This window comes from Dasypus novemcinctus, chromosome 7 (genome assembly GCF_030445035.2).
Source record: "Dasypus novemcinctus isolate mDasNov1 chromosome 7, mDasNov1.1.hap2, whole genome shotgun sequence".
Taxonomy (NCBI): Eukaryota; Metazoa; Chordata; class Mammalia; order Cingulata; family Dasypodidae; genus Dasypus; species Dasypus novemcinctus.
Genome location: NC_080679.1, coordinates 42,175,980 through 42,200,303, shown reverse-complemented (window position 1 = coordinate 42,200,303; position 24,324 = coordinate 42,175,980). Strand labels below are relative to the sequence as shown.

The window sequence follows — 24,324 nt, the reverse complement described above, 5'->3', positions numbered from 1 at the left end:
AGCCTTGCCCCTCATCTCTTTGACTCTTCTATTTCTGGTCTCTGCTGTGTAGTTTTCTATAACATTTTGCCTTTAAACCTTACTTTCATTGTTTTTTCTCATTGCCCAGAAAGTTCATTGTTATTTTTACCGTGTCATTTAGTCCTGTGAGCTACCTTTCCAGATCTTCCATAAGCTGGTCTTACCCTATCTTTTTTTTTTTTTTTTTAAGATTTATTTTTATTTTTTTATTTATTTCTCTCGCCTACCCACCCCCCCAGTTGTTTGCTCCCTGTGTCCATTTGCTATGTGTTCTTCTGTGACCACTTCTATCCTTATCAGCAGCACCAGGAATCTGTGTTTCTTTTTGTTGCATCATCTTGTTGTGTCAGCTCTCCGTGTGTGTGGCACCATTCTTGGGCAGGCTGCACTTTCTTTCGCACTGGGCAGCTCTCCTTACAGGGCGTACTCCTTGTGCATGGGGCTCCCCTACATGGGGGACACCACTGCATGGCATGGCACTCCTTGTGCACATCAGCACTGCACATGGGCCAGCTCCACACGGGTCAGGGAAGTCCAGGGTTTGAACCGTGGACCTCCCATGTGGTAGGCAGACGCCATATCCATTGGGCCAAGTCCACTTCCCACCCTATCTTATCCTATTTTATTTCCTACTTTTCTCCAACTCATATTTCCTTCTTATTAGCCTAGTCTTCCTACTTTCTACAGACACATTAGAATTTTCCTTCAGCTTTGCCTTCATTCATTTTTATTTCGATTTCCTAATGTTATTTTTTCTTTTGTTTCTATTCTTCAAATCACAAAGCAAACATTCTTAATTTCTTTCCAGCTTGAGTTGTTTATTATTATATAACAAATAGACTATCCCTTTTTAAGGGAGAACCATGGCTCATACCTCTGTATATAAGCCATAGATAGTAATGAGTAGTTATTAAAATGTTTCACTCTTGTAAACAAATCTTAAAATGTGGGAAGGAAATACATTCAGTTTTGATATTTTGAGAAAATTTCTAATAATAATAAAGAGTCTTATGGTATGATGTATTGCATTTATTAGGACACTATCACTCTTGTTACTTTTCTAAGTTATGTATGTGTGTGTATGTATGTATTTTAAGATTTTTCTCCAATAGTCATGGTTTTTCATTGGCTTCCTAAAGTTACTGTTATGATTATTTGATGAGGGTTTTAAATATCATTATTAAAAACTTCAAACAATGCTGTGGACATTAAAGCATTAACAGTAATGTGACCATGTCACTTTATTTGACAGATAATGGTGTATTGTATGACTTTCTTAAAGTCACACATCTTATAACAAACTAGTTTAAACTATCCAACAGACCAAGTAACCTCCGGTGGAAGTCTTACTTCTTCCAAGCTATATCAATAGTGAAAACATCTTTGGTTAATGGCTGAAGAAAATTTTTCTGCTGTTTGCTTTAAAATATTGTTTAGGGAAAAAAAAATTATTCTTTAGTAATCCTTTTTATTTTTTTGAATTTGCATTTAATATTTTTCTGTAGACATTATCCACATTTGACCAAAGTGTATTAGAAAAATTTTAATACATGTTAAACTTCAGTCTCCTGAAATAGTCCTGATTTTAATATACCTTTTTTCCTTTCTATTATAGCATCATATATCCTAGTCATTTCTTTTATATAAAAGTAGTACAACTAGACTTTATATTCCTGCTTTTATTTGTAGTGGATATTTTACTTAAGACATATATAGGCTAGAAAAAAAATTATAAATATAAACATTTTCATTATTTTTTGCCATTACTATTATTAGGGAAAAGGAAATTATAGCTAATGAATTGCTTGGCATCAGATTATCTCTTCTTATTATGGCCAAAAGTACAGCCACAACATTATTTTGATACCATCCTTTTTGTTCCAAAGTGAAATATTTAGTCTAATGAACAAGGTCTCTATTCCCACATCTCTGTTCTTATTCTTTCAAAAGGGGGAAAATAAACCGAGTCAATTCTAGGTCTTTATGCATTTCACTGTAAGAAATCACAGGTAAGGAATTTTCTCTTTTGGTATAGCAAAAGCTTCTCCTCTAGCATACAAATACTCATGGTTGTGTGTAGATAATATCAATTTATACTTTGCCTTGTTTTGGAAAGAATTTAAGGCAGCTTATACAGATACATAAAACACATTAGCAAGGTGGAAATTAAAAATGGGGCCTAAAGAAAAAAGGAAAACATGAATAGGAGCATTAAATAGATATAAGAAAATGCGTATCTTAATGTATACATAAATATACGTGTTTGTAATCTATTAAGCTTCATATCAAAAGGGGAAACCTAGTTTGTTACTAAATTCTGTACCCATTAAGTAAAAGACATTGTGCTAATTTACGTAAGATTAAAGCAAGTCAATAACTATTTTTGATACTAAGGCTAGACAGGAATTTCTCTTGGAGAACAATTTTCAAAAGAGAATATTGATACAATGAGCAACTTCTCTGACAACACTTTTATTGGAGATACAATCATAATTTTCATAGAATTTCAAATAGATTCATGGCATTATAGCAAAATCACTTTCAGTAAAAGAAGTACCACAGGGAATCACAGTACTTTGTGCCTGGTTTTATGCTGATCTGATTTGATCCAGGGATAGAATTTTAAATATAAGGAAGAATGGATAGAAAATATATGTTTCAAGCTATCCTCCCAGTCAATTTGGCATTATATTCTCTACCAAATACCATAAAAGTGCTTTTTGATGATGCAGATTGAATTTAGATCAGACCCACTGGTTATAATAGGCCTCAATTGATCTGAGCAAAGGAATGATAATCTTTTGTGAAAGCTGATGAGTCTTCCTCTTAGACAAGTATCTTATTGAATTTATTGTACAATACAACAGCAGTCATATTTGCTAATAATTTTGTTATTTAACTTATACCAAATGCAGAGAATTGGAGATTCATACCGTGGATACTGTGTAAGTGAAACTGAATTAGAAAGTGTCCTAACATTTCACAAGCAGCAAACTCAGAGTGTTTGGGGTACCCGCCAATCTCCAAGCCCATCTAAGCCTGCTACACGCTTGATGTGGAAATCTCAGTATGTCCCATATGATGGAATCCCATTTGTTAATGCAGGTACTTTTTAAAGAATTATTTTCAATGATTCAGCTGTAGCCAGAGTTGATTGTGACAATGTGGTTTTACTAAGATTATACTTTTTCATTTTGGTAGATGACAACTGAATGGCAGTTAATGAAAATTCAAATTAAAGAAAAATTTTATAGTAAACATAACCAATTATTTTATGTTTTAAAATTATATTTTAATGTATCAGAATGGATAAATGAATAATGCTTCCTTTAGATATTATTCTGATAAATAGAAAATAAAATGACATTTCAGGAAGACCTATTTAATAAAATATAAATAATAGAGCAATTTTATTTTTTAAATAGATATATTTGCTCTCTTGTGTTTTTCCTCTAATCCAGATATTCTCTCCTTCTCTCTTAATCTGCCATCTGAGACAAATCTGTGCCCATTTAAATAGTTTATAACTCTATATAGTTACTATATTTATATATGTACTTATTGTAAAAATTTCTGATATTTCGGTTAGAATTCTCAAGCATCAGGTGTGTTATATGTAGTATTCTCAAACACTGGGCTAGTACTAAGGCAGTAGAATTTCAAGAAATTTCTGGAGATTCACTCTAGGACTAGCCAGAATTCAACGAACCTAAAGATAAGTGATTTAGTTCAGGACTATGGGATACTTTTGTGAAAGTATCACCTGGAGAGCTGGGGCTATAATTAAAATTCATAGTTTTCAGGATCTATTGAAATACATGATGTATTTATTATGTATCATTATGATCAAGCTACTGATTAATTTATCATTTCCCAGATACTATTTTATTGATTCACCAGTCTCAGAAATCCTAACGTCTACTATGATATAAAATGATAAACTTTTGATGTGTCATTATGATTTAGTAGTATGAGCTAGTGAATGTAAAATCTTAGGTGAACATAGGTTCAAATACTTGGCTTTGTCACTTAATGGCTTTGAGGCCCTGTATATGTTATTTTAACCTCTTCATTTATAAAAGTAAAAGAATATCATCTGGTTATGAGAATAAGTGAGATAACATAAGTGAAAAAACTTAGCATGGCAGTTGATGCTTTCTAGCATCAATAAATACTTGTTACTATTCTTAACCATGTATTTTGAGGGGGGGGGGGGTCCTTCATTCCTACACTGTTTCCCTGTGGATTGGAACTACATCACATTACCCTGTTGTTTATACCAAGTAAGAATAAAGTCCAGACCTGCAAGAACTTCATATCCATATTTCATATCCTTGTAGGATAATTTGTGAATTCTTACCTGTTTTAACAAATGGCGAGAAAATTTGTTAGTAAATGCTGTTTAAATGGGGTTCATTTAGGAATGATAGTTATTTTGACTTTGGTGGGAGAAGAAATATTTCCAGTATTTAATGAGTTGTTTCTCCAAGCAGTTAAGGGTCTCCTGCAATATATTACAACTCCCAGAGGGCTAAGGTTTTATTTTTAAAATGTGCAGATATTTCTCAAAAGGAATAAATTATTTATTCTTAATTTTTAAAATTATTATTAGTATTTAAAGATACTTAGATCACACAAAATTGAATGAATTTTTTAATACCCCCTCCATGTTCCTTCAAATGTTTTATGTTTTGGGGAAGAAGAGAAAGCTCTTTCTTATAGTAGAATTCCAATTAATAAATGTAGGAGAAATATTGGAAATTAAAAATGTGGCAAACACTATAGTTATAATTGTTTCAGTAAAGAATCATTCAGCGGGTGCTAAAATTAGTGAGCAAAAGTATGATGAGAAACAGAAATTTATGTAGTCTCAAAGTAAATATCTCCTCACAGAATATTATTATAAATTACAGAAGGGGAAAAATAACAACCTTACCCTAGAGAAACCTGGTAGTTACCACCTAAACCAACTGATCCAAGCTAACAGACTCAGTAATGGGACAAATCTACATCTTGTTCCTCCATTTGAGAAAGACATAGTATCATTTCTACGGTATTCTTACCAAACTTGCATGACCTGAATATTATCATGATGAAACATCAGGCAAACCCAATTCTATACAATAGCAGGCCTGTATCAAGGTAATTAAAGATAAAGAAAAGAAAGATAAAGAATGACTGGAGAACTATTTCAGATTAAAGTAGACTAAAGAAACTTGGTAATTTAAGTGCAACATGTTATCCTAGATTGGATCTTGGACTATGAAAGGGGCATTACAGGGACATTTTGTGACATTTGAATAAAGTCTATAGATTAGATAATAGCATTATATCAATGTTAAATTCCTAATTTTTAAACTAATACTAAGGTTTTACGATGTTAACATTTGAAGAGTCTGGGAGAGGGTTATAAAGGAATTCTTCATACTACTTTTGCAAAATTTTGTTAAGTCTTTGAATTAATTCAAAATAAAAATTTTTAAAAAATGTAAGATCCCATTTACTCTCATACACTGCTGGTTAGAATATAAATTGATACAACCATTTTGCGGAAGTATTTGGCAGTATCTGGTAAACGTGAGCATGTGCCTTCTCCATGATCCAGCAGTTCTGCTCCTACTTATGCAATAGGAATGTGTATATATATGCATATAAATATTAATATTCAGTATGTTCACAGCAGCATTATTCAAAATATAAATTACTGGAAACAACCGAAACTTCCCTCTACTCATTCATGGATAAGTGAATGTTGGTGATAATGATATGCTATAGCAATGGAAATTAATTAACAACTACTGCAGTCAGCAATCTTCTTTTTTTTTTTTAAGATTGATTGATTTATTTATTTTCCTCCCTTCCCCTCCTTCTTCCCTGCTGTTTTTGCTGTCTCTGTTGCCTTTTCTTCTCATTTTCTCTCCTCTAGGATTCACCGGGATTCGATCCTGGAAACCTCTGATGGGGAGAGCGGTTCCCTGTCATTTGCGCCACCTCAGTTCCAGGTTTCTTCTGCAGCTTCACCTTGACTCTCCCCTTGTCTTTCTTTTGATGCATCATCATCTTGCTGCATGACTCACTTGAGCTGGACACTGGCTCATCACATGAGCCCTCGCACAGGCACTTGTGCAGGCATTCACACAGGCACTGGCTTGCTGCTCGTGCATGCTTTCTCTTCTTCTTTTTCACCCAGGGATTGAACCTAGGTTCTCCCATATGATAGGTAGAAGCTCTATCACTTGAGCCACATCCACTTCCCGCAGTCAGCAGTCTTGATGAGTATCACAAACAATACTGAGTAAGGCCAGTAACAAAAGAATCCACACTGCAATAATTAAAATTCAAAATCAGGCAAAATTAATCAATGATATTAGAAATCAGGAAGTCACTTTGGGCAGGAGGTTAGGAAGGTGATATTAAAAGTAAGATTCTGAGATTCTGGTGATATGATTTTTACTTTGTTTTGTTTTAATCTGGGTTGTAGTTACTGTATGACTTATATACATCTCGGCATGAATGCTGTATGTAGTTCAGTAAAAGTTTATTTTTAAAAGTCTCCATTTTAGGAAAAGTAGTTGTAAAAAAACAGCTTTTGGCTACTTGAAAAAAATAGCTAGTCGTTATGGAAACAGTAATTTTTTTTTAACCTTTATCTCTTACAGTCACACAGATTTTTTTTTTTCCTAAGAAACATATGAGAACTAAACAGTTTTAAAGCTGGAAAGAATTTTGTATATTATATAGCCCACTGGTTCTCAAACTATGAGTTATACCCTGAAAACAGAGTAGTATGACTATGAACATGAGACTGTAAGTGGAGTGAGAGAAAGAGAGAGAGGGCAGGAGAAAAAAAAGGAACCAACAGGTATTAGGCAACTTCTTAGATTTCTCTTCTTGCAGAAGAAAAACTATACTACCTTTGTAATTTACTCCCTAATTCTAAGGTTTGTTTTAAACATTTTAAATATTTAAAAGATAAATTTTTAATCCAATTTTTCCCCAAACATAATATCCCAGGAAGACAAACATTGTCTCATTTGCTTCTTTTGAGAAGTTTAAGAACTCCTAATAAGTATAATATTAGGAGTGTATAATATCGCATAATGAAATTACCTAGAATTAATAAATGACCACATTTTGTCAATTTCATTTCATATAATCTGTATTCCATAAAGAGGCAGTATTAAAAATAAACTTGAGGGGAGCAAATGTGGCTCAAGGAGTTGAATATCTGCTTCCCATACAGGAGGTTCCGGGTCAGTCCCCAGTTCTTCCTGAAAAACCAAAAAAAATAAAAGCAAACAAATTAAAAAAAAACAACTCAGGGGAGCGAATGTGGCTCAGTGGTTGAGCGCCAGCTTCCCACATATGAGGTCCTGGGTCAATCCTCAGTCCCAGTACCTCAGAATAAACAAACGTGAAGTCCTGAAGTCCTCTTTTCCCCTTCCCTTTTCTAATCCCCTCCTTACCTCTCCACAGGCAACCACTACATAAATTTGGTATGTATCTCTCCAGTCTATGTTTTCATACTTTATCATACATATTTATATATTTATCATACATGTATATATTTGTATTTTATTGTTCTGATATTTTTATAATCATTATTATTTTTTGAGATCTGTCCATATTTAAACTTAGATCTATATATTTCAATTTATCTATTATCTAATATTCCAGCATATGACCAAATCACTGTTTTTATTCTATTGTTGATTATTGAGGTTGTTTCTAGCTTTTCACTATTATAAATTGTGCTCTAGTTAAATCTCCAAAGACCACTTCTGATGAAAAGGTGTTATGAGTTTATATCTTAAAATGTAATTGCTAGCTTGTGAAGTATACCCCTTTCTACTTAACAAGAAAATGTCAAATTGCCCTCTACAGTAATTATACAGGTTCAAAATCCCTTCTCTGAAAATTTTTGATGTACTTGTGTGTACATATCCTAAGAACAAGGATATTCACTTTTTTAAATATATGTTTTTTATTTTTAAAGAAGCTTTATCAATGGATGTGTAGGCAGTGGCCATCAGAGGTTCTGAGGGGAGGGAGAGAAAAAAATAGGTATAATATGGGGGCATTTTCAGGACATTGGAATTGTCCTGCATGATGCTGCAATGATGGTAACAGGCCATTACATATTTTGTCATAACTTACAAAATTGAGTGGGACAGAGAGTAAACTATAATGTAAACTATAATGCATGGTTAGTGACAATGCTTCAATATGTGTTTATCATTGTAACAATTGCACCACACTGATGAAGGATGTTGTTAATGTGAGAAAGTATGGGAGGGGCAGGGTGTATGGGAATCCCCCATATTTTTGATGTAACATTTATGTAATCTAAAGTTTCTTTAAAAATAAATAATTTTCTTTAAAAAAAGAAGCCTTAGATTACATGTGTTACATCAAAAATAATAGGGGATTCCCTACAACCAGCAATATGGCAGCAAAGTAGGGAGCTCCAAGAATCAGCTCGTGCTACAGGGCAGTTAGTAATGACCCAGAGCTATCTAAAGCACCTGTCTGGGGACTCCAGGAGATCAGAAGAGTATCCTGCAACTACTTTGAAAGGATGGAAGGAGGACACTGCCCATCTGCAAAGAAGATTCATAAGTGGAGCACTCCATGATGCAGAGCCTGGTGCCTATCCTACATTGACAGTGCAAGCTGCCTCGGGAGCTATTCTGTGGCTGGAATTGGAAGCTCCATTTCCCAAAAACGGGGGAGAAAGAGTTGGGCCTGACTTCAGCTACTGATTAGTAAATTCAGAGGGCTACAGTATAATCCTAAGAACAGCTAAGTTTGAACCTGTCCAAGTCAGAAAGAGGCTGGTAGTTTCCATTTTAACTCCGCCCCCAGCATGAGGGGAAGTGGGGTGGACTGAAAATCACAGTGCTAGTAGGGACTGGCTTCTTTCCATCCAGATCAGATGGCAGCTCTAGCGTAAGCCCCAGCCTTACCTCCAGCAGGGAGGAAGCTGGGGGGAACTGCACCAGCCTCTCTGGGAAAATACAGGCCATGCCGCAGAGACTGGTGATCATCCTACTTTGGCAGTGCAAGACACCTTAGGAGCTATTCCATGGCTAGAGTTAGAAGCTCTGTTTCCCAAAAACCATAGAAAGAGACGGTTGGCTACCGACTTCAGCTACTGATGAGTAAATTCAGCTGGCTAAAGTGTAACCCCAAGATAACTAAAAATTGAACCTGTCCAAGTGGGAAAAAGGCTGGTAGTGGGCATTTTGACTCTGCCCCTAGCATGAGGGGAAGCAGGACTGACTGAAAATCACAGTGACAGGAGGGACCAGTTTCTTTCCACCCAAATCAGACTGCAGCCCTAGCCTAGGCTTCAGCCCCACATCTGGCAGGCAGGAAGGTGGCTGGACCTGCATCAGCCTTTCTGGGTAACTGCAGGTACATTTGGCTGGCACAGGTTGAATAGTTGAAAGTTTAGCAGGGCAACTGCTGTCATTTTGGACAAGCATGGCATAGATTGCTGCCCACACCTGCACCCCCCGCCCCCAAGACAGGGGAGAAAGGGACTTGAAGCTTCATCAATCTCTCTAGACAACTATAGTCTAGGCTTACATGACTTGGATTATTATTCATGGCTGTGTTTCTGTTCCTACCCCTGGCAAAGCAGAAACATAGGAGAAGCTTCAGCAGGCCCTAGGGCAATGTAGGCAGTTTGAGCCTCACAGCTTATAGCACCAACTACATCCTCAGCTCCTACTACACAACCAACAAGGGAGAAAGGGCAAGAAAGCCCTAAACTAAAGAGAGAACTGCACCCAGAATAAATACATCTGATAAACCAGATGCCAAGCCAACAAAAAATTACAATCCATACTGTATTAGTCAAAGGGGTGCTGATGCAAAATGTTAGAAATTGGTTGTTTTTTGTAAAGGAAATTTATTTGGGGTAGGAGTTAACAGTTACCAGGCCATAAAGCGTAAGTTACTTCTCTCACCAAAGTCTTTTGCCACATGTTGGAGCAGGATGGCTCCTGACATCTGCCAGGGTTCAGGTTTCCTGGGTTCCTCTTTTCTCAGGGTTCATTTCTCTCGCTGGGCTCAGCTCCTCTGTTTTCTCCACAAGACCAGCTGCAGACTATTAGGTAAATGGCTTCTTTCTCTTCCCGGGTTCTTCTCTCTTTCCTTATGACCAAGCTCCTCTGTGTTCTTACTTCCCAGGGCTCCAGCCCAAGACTCCAGCATCAAAACTCCAGCTCTGTCCTTTGCCATGTCTTTTTGTCTGTGAGTCCTCATCCACCAAGAGTTGGGGACTCAGCACCCTACAGATGTGGCCCAATCAAAGCCCTAATCATAATTTTTTCTCTATTATTATTTTTTAAATGTTACATTAAAAAAAACTTAGGTCCCCATATACCCCCCACCCCCCTCATCACACTTCTCCCACATCAACAACCTCTTTCATCATCATGGCACATTCACTGCATTAGGTGAATACATTTTGGAACACTGCTGCATCACATGGATAATGTTTTACACCTAATCATAATTTAATCACACCCAGGTACAGACCAGTTTATGAACATAATCCAGTATCTATTTTTGGAATTCATGAATCATATCAAACTGCTACCCATACCAAGAAACAGAAAGATATAGTCCAGTTAAAGGGACAAGATAGGCCCCAGATGCCATAAAGGAATTGAGACAACTAATCATAGATGTTCAAAAAAAATCTCCTAAGTAAATTCAATGAGATGGCTAAAGAGATTAAGAATATTAAGAAGACATTGGATGAGCAGAAAGAAGAATTTGAAAGCATACATAGAAAAATAGCAGATCTTATGGAAATGAAAGGTACAATAAGTGAAATTAAAAATACACTGGAATCGTAAAACAGCAGATTTGAGGAGGCAGAAGAAAGGATTGGTGAGCTTAAAGAAATGACCTCCAAAAGTGAACATACAAAAGAACTGATGAAGAAAAGAATGGAAAAAAATTGAACAAGGTCTGAGGGACTAAACACAAGAGATGTGGAAATATGTGTCATGTGTGTCCCAGAAGGAGAAGACAAGGGAAAGGGGGCAGAAGGAATATTGGAAGAAAGAATGCTAGAAAATTTCCCAACCCTAGTGAAACACATGGATATCTGTGTCCAAGCAGTGCAACGTACTGCCATCCAAATAGACCAACTCCAAGACACATACTAATCATAATGTCAAATCCCAAAGGCATAATTCTGAGAGCACCAAGAGAAAAGCAATGCATCACGTAGAAAGGATACTCAATAAGATAAAGTGCCAATTTCTCATTAGAAACCATGGAGGCAAGAAGACAGTGTTAGGATGTATTTAAGATACTGCAAGAGAAAAACTTAGAGCCAAGAATCTTATATCTGGCAAAATTGACTTTCAGAAATGAGGGCGAGTTTAGAATATTCACAGGTAAACAGAAACTGAGAGAGTTTTTAACCAAGAGACTGGCTTTCCTGGAAATACTAAAGGGTGTGCTACAGTCTGAAAAGTAAAGACAGGAGAGAGAGGCTTGGAAGAGAGTCTAGAAATGAAAATTGTATCAGTAAAAATAGCAAAAAGTCTCAAAAAAGTGCTGAAATACAACAGATAAAATGCAAAGCTCAAAATGGGTAAAAAAAAAAGAACTGCCTTTGTAGTAGTTACATTGAATGTTAATGGATTAAATTCCCCAATCAAAAGACAGAGACTGGCAGAATGGATAAGAAAATATGAGTCATCCATATACTGTCTGCAAGAGACTCACCTTAGTCCCAAGGATACCAATGGACTGAAGGTGAAAGGCTGGAAAAAGATACTCCATGCATGCAGTAACAAAAAAATTAAAAATAAAAGCCGAAGTAGGTATACTTATATGAAATAGACTTCAAAAGACACAAGTAATGTGCAATCTGAGGATGAAGTCAGGAAAAAATTTCCATTTACAAAATGACTAGAAGAATGAAATATTTAGGAATAAACTTAACTAAGGATGTAAAGCACACATATTCAGAAGGCTGCAATGCATTGTTAAAAGAAATTTAAAAAGACTTAAATAATTGGAAAAATATTCCATGCTCATGGATTGGAAAACTAAATATCATTAAGATGTAATTGATATACAGATTCAATGCAACACTGATAAAAATTCACCAGCATTTTAAAAATAAATGGAAAACACAATTATCAAATTTATTTGGAGGAGTAAGAGGCCCTGAATAGCCAGAAACATCTTAAAATGGAAAAATGAAGTTGGAGGACTCTCACTTCTGGACTTTAAATCATATTACATAGCTACAGTGGTTAAAAAACAGCACAGTAGTGCCATAAAGACAGACACATAGACCAATGGAACTGAATTGATGGTTCAGGAACAGAACCTCACATCTGTGGTCATGTGACTTTGAACAAGCCTGTCAGACTCAACCAGCACAGGCAGAACAGTCCATTCAACAAATGGTGCTGGGAGAACTGTATCCATAGCCAAAAGAAAGAAAGAGGATCCCTATCTCACACTTTATACAAAAATTAACTCGAATGGATCCAAAACCTAAATATAAAAGCAAGAACCACAAAGCTTCTAGAAGAAAATGTAGGAAAACATCTTCAAGATCTGGTGGTAGGTGGTGGATTCTTAAATGAGATAAGAGGAGGACAGAGATTGACTAGTGATGCTTAGTGTACGTAGCAGTTTTAATTAACTCTACTGTAAAAGTGTGGAAATGTATAGAGTTGAAAGTAACACATTATAGTGAGTAAGAGCTGGTTTATAAATGGGAAAGTGGCTGGAAAGGGTAGTCTAGGGATATAAATGTCAATTGAAAGAAAGCCAGAGAATAATCTAGAGACTGAATAACACAGTAAACCCAGAGGTGGATGAGAATTGTGGTTGATGATGCAGATGCGAGAGTGTCCTCTGTGAGCTAGAGCAGAAATATTAGGTTGATGCAAAAAGAATTGCGGTTTCAGACCATGTATTTTAAATCATTAAAATTAGGCTCAAACACATCTTTATTAATCAAAATAGGAACCATTATAATATACACATTTTTGCCAACGAGAAATAAGTTTGCTTATTCCTATAGCATAAAAATCTGTGCTTCGGGATTCGACGAACTCCTGGAAAGCATTTTCTGCACCCTGGTGGTTGTTTTGTTTTTGTTTTAAAGATTTATTTTTATTTATTTCTCTCCCCTTCCCTTCGTACCTCCTAGTTGTCTGTTCTCTGTGTCCATTTGCTGTGTGTTCTTCTTTGTCTGCTTCTGTTGTTGTCAGCAGCATGGGAAACTGGTCTCTTTGTTGCGTCACCTTGTTGTGTCAGTTCTCCATGTGTGCGGCACCATTCCTGGGCAGGCTGCACTTTCTTTCGCGTTGGGCGGCTCTTCTTACGGGGTGCATTCCTTGTGCGTGGGGCTTCCCTACACGGGGGACACCCCTGCGTGACCCGGCACTCCTTGTGCACATCAGCACTGTGCATGGGCCAGCTCCACATGGGACAAGGAGGCCCTGGGTTTGAACCGCGGACCTCCTGTGTGGTAGACGAACGCCCTAACTACTGGGCCAAGTCCGCCATACCTGTATGATGTTATGTATGTTTGCTCTGTAAGTTCACATCTGTTACTATACACTTACTGTTTATGTATGTTCATGTATAAATGATATGAAAATAATCATCATCATCATAGAGTGGGTTGGGGGGAAAATATACCAAATGTGAGATACTTTGGTTAGTATTAATAGTAATAGTTTGAGGATGCTCTTTCATCATTCATTAAAAATGTTTCACAACAATGCAAGATATTGGTGGTGAGGTGAGGTATGAGAGCCCTGTACCATGTTATGTATGTTCGTTTTGTAAGTTCACGACTATTACTATACACTTATTGTTTATGTATGTTTATGTATGAGTGGTATACTTCAATAAATTTTTTAAATTAAAAAAATGTATGCCCCACCCTCTCCCCTTCACACTTTCCCACTTTAACAACATCTTTCATTAATGTGGTACATTTGTTACAATTGATGAATACTTATTGAAGCATCGCTACTAGCCATAGACTACAGTTTACATTATAGTTTACACTCTGCCCTGAACAATTTTATTGGTTTTGATAAAATGTATAATGGCCTTTATCTGTCATTGTAGTATCATGCAGGACAATTCCAATGTCTCAGAAATACATGTTACACCTATTCTTCCCTCTTCCTCCCCTTAGAACCTCTGATGACTACTGCCTTTAAATCAATGATGAGTTCTTCCATTGCTAGAATAATAATAAGTTTACTTTAGTCCATTGTTCATTCCCCATCCCTGAGGGTTTGGGGATAGTGATGCCCACTCTTTGTAATTGAGAGGGCCTTAGATCCCGTGGGGCAGATGGATGGAACTGTCCTGTTTGCAGTTGTAAACACTTATGTAACCACCTTAAGTACAGATATAAAGTTCAGAAGCTTTAAGATTGACATAAAGTTTACGGTCTATATTTCAGTTTTTTCATAAATCCTAATAATGTTCTTTTGGGCCTTTTCTCCTTTGTTATTACATCCAGTCCATAATCATGTATTGTATTTAATCGTCATTATCTCTTCAGTTACTTTTTTTTTCTTTCAAATTATGCGAACATATATACGCTATAACCTTCCCATCACAACTTCCCAAGCTTACCTTTCACTGCAATCAGTTACATTCACAGTATTGTGCTACCCTCACCACCATCCATCACCAGAACTTTCCTATCATCCCAAACAAAAACACTGCACGTATCATGTATTTACTCCCCATTCCCTCTCCCCTCTGTACCTAGTAACCTGTAGTCTACTTTGTCTCTAAGTGTTTACATATATAAGCTACTACATGTAAGTGGAATCACACAATATCTATAGCTTTGTGTCTGACTTATTTCACTCAACCTGATAACTTCCATGTTCAATGGATATAGTGTCATTTGTCAGTTCATCCCTTTTTCTGGCTGAGTAGTATTCCATTGTATGTCTGTACCACATTTTGTTTTTTTCATTTATCTGTTGATGGACATTTGGGTTGCTTCTACCTTTTAGCTATTGTGAATAATGCTGCTGTGAACATTGGTGTACAGATATCTGTTTGACTTCCTGCCATCAGTTCTTTTGGGGATATACCTAAAAGTAGGATAGCTGGGTCATATGGCAATTTTATGTTTACCTTTTTGAGGAACCACCAAACTGTTTTCTACAGTGACTGCACCATTTTTACATTTACCACTAACCATACACAAGGGCTCCTATTTCTCCACATCCTTCCCAACTTGTTATTTTCCATTTATTTATTTATTTTAATAATTGTCTTTCTAGTGGGTGTCAGGTGGTCTGCATTTCTCTTATGATAATCATTTAAATTTATGTTTTTGAACATCTCAGTAAGGCTAACTGATGGTTTTTTCCCCTTAAAGTTAATTGAAAGTGTAGATTTTGACAGTGCCACCACCAAATAGTTTAGTATTCAGAACAGGTAGACATTTGAATTAATATCTATAGTCGGTCTTGGCCCACAGGGAGCAGAGCCGTGGTAATGGAATGTCAGTATGGGCCAAGAAGAAAAGGTTTCCAGTTAAGAAAAATCACTGAGCAGGAAAGCAAGTCTTGTCAGCTCTACAAAGCCACTTGTCCGGCCCGGTAAGCATTATATTCTTTTACTGTAACTTTAAAAAACATTTCATTTTCAAATAAAGTTGCAAAAACAATAAAGAGGACTATAATATATTCCTTACCCAGATATCCACATTTACCAACTTTTAACATTTTGCCACATTTGGTACATCATTCCTTGTGTGGATGTTTGTATGTTTGCATGTATTTATATTTTCTAAACATGTGAGAGTAAGTTGTACATCATGCTTCTTGAGCAATTAATATTTTTATATGTATATCCTACGAACAAGGATTTTCACTTATGTAATCTCATGTACGATTATTAAGTTCAAGAAATTTAAGTGATATAAATCATACAGTCTATATGCCATTGTTTTTAATTGTTCCAATAATGTCCTTTTGAGCATTTTCTCCTCCATTATTAGCTTCAGTCCTGAATAATGTAGACACATGGATTGTCATTGTATCTTTAGCTTCTCTTTCTCTCTCTCTCTCTTTAAAATTGCATAAACGTATATACAACATAAGATTTTCTATCTCAACCAATCCCAACCATACCAATTAGTGGGATTAATCACATTCACAATCCTATGCTACTCTCACCACCATCATTACCAGAACTTCTCCATCACCCCAAACAAAAACCCTATGCCCATTAGACATAAACTACCCATTAACTCTCCCCCACCCCAGGTAACTTGACTATTTCATAGAAGTAGACTTATACAATATCTATCCTTGGAGTCTGACTTATTTCAGTCAATGTCATGTCTTCAAGGTTCATCCTTGTTGAAGCATGCATCAAAATTTCATTCCTTTCTATGGCTGAATAATATTCCATTACATGTATATGCCACTTACTTTTTTTTATCCATTCATCTGTTGCTGGACACTTAACTTCTAGTTTTGGCAGTTGTGAATAATACTTCTATGAACATTGATGTATAGGTGTTCTGTGTGAGTATCTGCTTTCAATTCTTTGGGGTATTCTTAAAAAGTGAAAGGTTATTATATGTTTAACTTTTTATTAACTGCTAAACTGTTTTCCATAGCAGCTGCACCATTTTACATTCCCTCCAACATTGTAATAGGTTCGGATTCTTCACATCCTTCCCAGCACTTATTATTTTCCATTTTTGTTGTTGCTGTTTTGTTTTTTAAAAATAATTCCATTCTTTTTTATTTTTTTTAAAGATTTATTTATTTTATTTAATTTCCCCCCCTCCCCTGGTTGTCTGTTCTTGGTGTCTGTTTGCTGCGTCTTGTTTCTTTGTCCGCTTCTGTTGTCGTCAGCGGCACCCGCTTCTGTTGTCGTCAGCGGCACGGGAAGTGTGGGCGGCGCCATTCCTGGGCAGGCTGCTCTTTCTTTTCACGCTGGGCGGCTCTCCTCACGGGCGCACTCCTTGCGCGTGGGGCTCCCCCACGCGGGGGACACCCTTGCGTGGCGCGGCACTCCTTGCGCGCATCAGCACTGCGCATGGCCAGCTCCACACGGGTCAAGGAGGCCCGGGGTTTGAACCGCGGACCTCCCATATGGTAGACGGACGCCCTAACCACTGGGCCAAAGTCCGTTTCCCAATAATTCCATTCTAGTGAGTATGAGGTAGTATCTCAGTATGGTTTTGAATTGTAGTTGCCTAATGGCAAATGATATTGAGTATCTTTTTATGTACTTATTGGTCGTTTGTGTATCATCTTTGGAAAATACCTATTTAATTCCTAAGCCCATTTTTTAATTAGGTTGTTTATTGCTTTGTTGTTGTAGGACTTTTTTATTCTAGATATTAAACCCTGATCAGATACATGATTTCTAAAATTTTCTTCCTTCTGTTAGTTTTCTTTTCACTTCCGTAATAATGTACTTTGCAACAGTATTACTTCTTCCTTTCCTACTTGGGTACCTTTTGTTTCTTTATTTGCCCAATTGCTCTAGCTAGAACTTCTAGCAAATATTTAATGACAGTGTTGACAATGGTTATCCTTGTCTCGTTGCCAGTCTCAGTAGGAAAGCTTTCAGTCTTTCACCTTTAAGTACAATGCTAATTGTGGATTTTTCATATGTGCACGTTACCATGTTGAGAAAGCTTCCTTCTATTCCTATCTTTTGGAATTTTTTTTATCAAGAAAGGATGTTGTATTTTGTCAAATGTCTTTACTGCACCAATCAAGAGGCTCGTGTGATTTTTCTTCAGTTTATTAATGTAGTGTATTATACTAATTGATTTTCTTGTGCTGAGCCACCCTTGTATACCTGGGATAAAACCCACTTAATTCTGGTATATAATTCTTTGAAGGTGCTTTTGGATTCAGTTTGAAAGTATTTTGTTGGGGATTTTTGTATCTGTATTCATTAGAGATATTGGTCTGTAATTTTCTCTTTTTCATAGTATTTTTATTTGGTTTTGGTGTTAGGGTGATGTTGGCTTCATAGAATGAGGTTGGTAGCATTCTTTCCTGTTCAGTTTTTTAAAAGAGATTGAGCAAGATTGGTATTACATCATCTTTGAATGATTGGTGGAATTTACCTGTGACGCCATCTGATCCTGGGCTTTTCATCCTTGGTAAGTTTTTGGCAACTGTTTCAATTTCTTTTACTTGTGATAGTGTTTGTTGAGGTCTTCTGTTTCTTCTAGGATCAGTGTAGGTTGTCCGTGTGTTTCTAGGAATTTTTCCATTTTATCTACATTGTCTAGTTTATTGGCATACAGTTGTTGATAATATCCTCTTATGAGCTTCCTTATTTCTGCAGTGTCGGTATTAATGTCCCTGCTCTTGTTTCTGATTTTATTTGCATCTTCTTTCTTTTTCTCTTTGTCAGTCTAGCTAAGGGCTTGTCAATTTAGTTGATCTTCTCAAAGAATCAACTTTTGGTTTTGTTGATCCTGTTTTTTGTTGCTGTTCTCAATTTCATTTATTTCTGCTCTGATCTTTATTCTTTCTTTTTTTAAAAAATTTCTCTCCCCTTCCCCCCACCCAGTTGTCTACTCTCTGTGTCCATTCACTGTGTGTTCTTCTGTGACTGCTTCTATCCTTATCAGTGGCACCAGGAATCTGTTTCTTTTTGTTGCATCATCTTGCTGTGTCAGCTCTCCATGTGTGCGGCGCCATTCCTGGGCAGGCTGCACTTTGTTCTCACACTGGGCAGTTCTCCTTATGGGGCACACTCCTTGCGTGTAGGGTTCCCCTATGCGGGGGACACCACTGCGTGGCACGGCACTCCAGCGCGCATCAGCACTGCGCATAGGCCAGCTCCACATGGGTCAAGGAGGCCTGGAGTTTGAACTGCGGACCTCCCGTGTGGTAGGCAGACGCCCTATCCATTGGGCCAAGTTCCCTTCCCTACTCTTTATTTCCTTTGACTTGGTTTGGGATTAGTTTGCTGTTCTTTTACTAATTCCTCCAGATGTGCAGTTTCATTTTAACTCTTTCTTTTTTAAAAAAATAAGCATTGAGGCCTATAAATTTCCCTCTCATCACTGCCTTTCCTGTATCCCATAAGTATTGATATATTGTGTTCTCATTTTCATTTATCTTGAAATATTTACTGATTTCTCTTTCAGTTTCTTCTTTGACCCACTATTTAAGAGTGTGTCATTTAATCTCCGTGTATTTATGAATTTTCCTTTTTTCCATCTGTTATTAACAACCTCTTTCTGTTATGATCACAGTGTGTTTTGTATCATTTCAAACTTTTTAAATTTATTGAGACCTGTCTTGTGCATTGCATATGGTCTATCCCAAAGAAGCATCCATGAGTGCTTGAAAAAAATGTATATCCTGCTGTTTTGGGGTTAATGCTCTATAAACGTCTATTAGGACTAGTTCATTTATCATATTATTCAAGTTCTCTGTTTTATAATTTATCCTCTGTCCAGATGTCATCCAATTCTGAGAATGGTGTATTGAAGTCTCCAACTATTATTATAGAGACATCCATTTCTCTCTTCAGTTTTGCCAGTATGTACTTCATGTATCTTGGGGTACCCACTTTAGGTGCATAAATATTTATTATAGTTATTTCTTCTTGGTGAATTGCCCCTATATTAATATATAATGTCTTTCTTCATCTCTTATAACAGTTTTTCATATAAAATCTACTTTGTCCAATATTACAATAGTATCGCTACTTCAGATCTTTTTTGATTACTGTTTGTGTGGAAAAACGTTTTCCAACCTTTCACTTTCAACTAGTTGTGTCCTTACAACTGAGGTGAGTCTCTTTGTAGACAGCATATAGATGCCTCATATTTTTTTTCTGCATTTTGTTAGTATATATCTTTTGACTGGGGAATTCAGTCTATTAATGTTCAATGTTATTACTATAAAGGCATTAATTACTTCATCTATTTTATCCTTTGGCTTTCACGTGTCATATCTTAACATTGTTTGTCTTTTTACCCTTTAATTTACCCTTCTAATAATCTTCATTTCTACACTCTTCTCCACGTCTTTTGCCCTGGTTTTTGCCTTTCAGACTGCAGCACTCCCTTTAGTAGCTCTTGTAAAACTGGTCTATTAACATACTCTCTCAGTTTTTGTTTGTCTGTGTAAACTTTAAACTCACCCTCATTTTTGGTGGACATTTTTGCCAGATACAGAATCCTCGGACGGCAGTTTTACTCTTTTCAGTACCTTAAATGCATCATACCACTTTCTTCTCACCTCCATGGTTTCTCATGAGAGAGCAGCACTTAGTCTTCTTGAAGTTCCCTTGTATGTGATGCATTGCTTTCTCTGGCTGCTCTCAGAATCCTCTCTATCTCGCTGATGTTTGTCATTCTGAATAATAGGTGTCTCAGAGTAGGCCTTTCAGATTTATTGTGTTTGGGATATGTTGTCCTCCTTGGATATTGATATTTATGTCTCTCATAAGGATTGGGAAATTTTCAGATGTTATTTCCTCATATATTCTTTCTGTCCCTTTTCCATTCTTTTCTCCTTCTGGGACACTGATACTTCATGTTTGTGCATTTTGCATTGTCGTTCATTTCCCCAAGACATGGTTCCATTTTTTTCCATTCTCTTCACTTTCTGTTCTGGCTTTAAAAGTTCAGATGTTTTGTCCTCTATTTCACTAATTCTGCCTTCTATCGATTCAAATCTTATTCTTCAAAAATTGAAACTTAGTGATAACTATAGGTTCCGAAGAGGGGGAGGGAAGAATAGATTAGATGGTGTATTCGTCAGGGTTCTCTAGGGAAATAGAATCAACAGGAGGTTTTTGTCAATAGTATGTGATTTTATTATTATTTTTTTTTTATTTTTTATTTTTATTTATTTAATTCCCCTCCCCTCCCCCGGTTGTCTGTTTTCTGTGTCTTTTTGCTGCGTCTTGTTTCTTTGTCTGCTTCTGTTGTCGTCAGCGGCACGGGAAGTGTGGGCAGCACCATTCCTCGGCAGGCTGCTCCCTCCTTTGCGCTGGGCGGCTTTCCTTATGGGTGCACTCCTTGCGCGTGGGGCTCCCCTACGCAGGGGACACCCCTGCATGGCAGGGCACTCCTTGCGCGTATCAGCACTGCGCATGGGCCAGCTCCACATGGGTCAAGGAGGCCCGGGGCTTGAACCGCGGGCCTCCCATGTGGTAGACGGACGCCCTAACCACTGGGCCAAAGTCCGTTTCCCAATAGTATGTGATTTTATAAGAGTCTCACATGACCGTGGGGATGCACAAGTCCAGGTTCTGCAGGCAGGCTACAAACCAGGGGCTCTGATGAAAGTCCGATGAAGGTCCTTGATGAGTTTCCAGGAGACGCTGCCTGTCCAAAGACAAGCTGGGAAATTGTCTGAATGCTGAAATCACTTCCTTTTTTAAGGCATTCAACTAATTGGATAAAGCATCACTCATTGCTGATGGCAGTCTCCCTGCTTAATGTAGATGTAATCAGCTATCCGTGCAGTAAAATCACTGGAGACTAAAGTCCACAAATGCACTTATATCACAGTTAGCCCAGTGTTTGCTTGACCAAACAGTTGGGCACAATCACCTGGCAGAGTTGACACATTAAGCTAACCATCACAGATAGAATGTAGGGCATATTTAGGATGTTAGAATTGTTCAGCATGATCTTGCAATAATGGTTATAGACCACTTCAAAAAAAAATTTTTTTAGTAATTTTTTTATTTTTAAAGAAGCTTTAGATTATATAAATGTTACATAAAAAATATAAGGAACTCCCATATGCCCCACTCCCTCCCCCTTCCATACTTCCCCCATTAACAGCATCCTTCATTAGTGTGGTACATTTATTACAACTGATAAATACATTGAAGCATTGCTACTAAGCATGGACTATAGTTTACATTATAATTTATACTTTGTCCACACAATTTTGTAAGTCATGACAAAATATACAGTGTCCTGTATCAGTCACTACAGTGTTATGCAGGATAAATCCAATGTCCTGAAAATTCCCCCATATTAAACCTATTCTTCTCCCATTCCCTCAGAAACTCTGGTGGCCACTGCTTTTACATCAATGATAAGAGTTCTTCCATTTCTAGAATAATAATAAGTCTATAGTAGAGTAATAATAAGTCTACTTTAGTCTATTGTTCATTTCCCAATCTTGAGGATTTTGGGATAGTGATGCCCACTCTACTTCTAATTGAGAGAACACTGAGATCCCATGAGGCAGATGGATGGAGCTGTCTTGCTTGCAGTTGCAGACACTCTGTATTCCTTGAGATAGGCGTTGTCCATTATCATCTCATTTTTAATTGTCCTGGTTGAATCCAGGGAACTGGAGTGTAAGAATTGCAACTCTGCTAAAATTCAGGGCTCAGTTGGCACATGGGCGGGCCAAAGATTTAAGACTCTAGGACATATGCTTATCAAGTATAGTGCTAATTATGGGTTCAAATAAAAGAGGCAGAAAAATAAATAAATAAATAAAGGGGCAGAAGAGCCAGGTGTAGAGAACCAATAAATGAGTCTAACTCTATACTGAGGAGCGTAAATTCCAAAGTAAGGTCCACTGACAGGGTGCCAAATTCCTGAGCTGTCTGCCCTGCGTATAGTTTCTGGATATCTCTAGAGCCCTCAGGAGCCCCTCTATTTGAGGCATGTTTACTGTGGCAGTCAGTGAGAGCCTGCTTAGATGTGCACAAGTGTAACTTCTGGAATGACCTTCTGACTCAACTTTGAAATCTCTTAGCCATAAAACTCATTTGTATTTACCATTTTCCCTTTTTGGTCAAGGTCTTTTTCCAGATGCACTGCTAGTTGGTGCTTGGTAATAATCTCTCAGTGCCAGGGAGGGTCATCCCTGGGAGTCACACCAGGGGAAGGTAGCAAGAGGCCACATTTGAGCAACAAAGAAGCTTTCAGGAGGTAACTCTTAGGCAGTATGTAATACTAGACTGTTTCAATTACACAAGAAAGGTTCCTAAGTACAGTCATCAATGTCAAGCGGGTCAATGGGGAAGCCTGTGTCTAGCGGGATCTTTCCAGCTTTGTTCTTTAGTAGCAGCCTTCCCCTCAGGAGGTCTCTGTGCGGGGTGTCATAACCATGCTGTCTGCAGGCCATATTGTCTGCTGGCCATGATGTCTGTCAGGCATGTTCTCTGCTAGGTCTCAGCTGCCTTCCCTCTTTCACTATACTAACCTGCCTCAAAAGGTCATCCATGTTGTCACAGGTATAGGACTTCATTCATCTTTACAGCTGAATAATATTTCATTTTATGTATATACCACATTTTACTTATCTGGATCATCATCATTTGATGGACACATGTGAGGCTTCCACCTTTGGCAATAGTAAGTAATGCTGCTATGAACATCAGTGTGCAAATATCTGTTCAAGCCCCTGCTTTTAATTCTTTTGGGTATATACCTAGTTGTGGGATTGCTAAGACATATAGTAATTCTGTACTTAGCTTTCTGAGGAAGTACCAAACTGTTGTCTCCAGTGGCTGTACCATTTTACATTGTCAGCATCAGTGAATGAGTGTTCCTGTTTCTCCACATCTTCTCAAACATCTATTATTTTCCATTTTTTAAATAGCAGCCATTCTAATGGGTATGAAACGCTCTCTCCTTGTGGTTTTGATTTGCATTCCTGATGGCTGATGATGTTGAGCATCTTCACATGTGCTCTCTGGCTCTTGTGTATATTCTCTGGAGAAATATCTGTTCAAGCCTTTTGTTCACTTTTTAAATTGGGTTGTTTGTCTCTTTGTTGTTAAATTGAATGATTTCTTTACATATATTAGATATTAAGACTTTACTGGATATGTGTTTCCAAATATTTTCTGCCATTTTTCAGGTTGTGTTTTTACTTCCTTGATAAAGTCCTTTGAGGAACAAAAGTTTTTTTATTTAGATGAGGTCCCATTTATCTATTTTTTTCTTTTGTTGCTTTCGCTTTGGGTATAAAGTCTAAGAAGCCATGGCCTAACACAAGGTCCTGAAGATGCTTCCCTACATTTTCTTCTAGGAGTTTTATAGTTATAGCTCTTCTATTTAGATCTTTGATCCATTTTTAGTTGATATTTTAATATGGTGTTTGAGGTAAGGGTCCTCCCTTCTTTCATTGCAAATCCATAGCCAGTTTTACCAGCCCTATTTGTTGAAGAGACTGTTACCTCCCATTTGAGTGTTCCCTGCGACCGTGTCAAATATCAGCTAGCAATAAATGTGAGGGTTGATTTCTGAGCTCTCAGTTCTGTCCCAGTGGTCTATATGTCTGT

At 37.2% G+C, this 24,324-nt stretch overlaps 1 protein-coding gene across 24 annotated transcripts in view; it reads left to right on the top strand.

The window, feature by feature from the left end:
- Positions 1-24,324, top strand: part of CARF (calcium responsive transcription factor) — a 117,633-nt gene that overhangs the window by 54,002 nt on the left and 39,307 nt on the right. For all 24 annotated transcript variants that reach the window (XR_011649230.1, XR_011649226.1, XR_011649225.1 and 21 more), the window contains 2 exons: positions 2,937-3,126; positions 15,539-15,659. Coding sequence is in view for 8 of the 24 variants with exons in the window: in XM_071216175.1 (XP_071072276.1) it covers positions 2,937-3,126; positions 15,539-15,659 (311 nt within the window). In the remaining 16 variants the exon portion in view is untranslated. The remainder of the gene's footprint in view (positions 1-2,936; positions 3,127-15,538; positions 15,660-24,324) is intronic.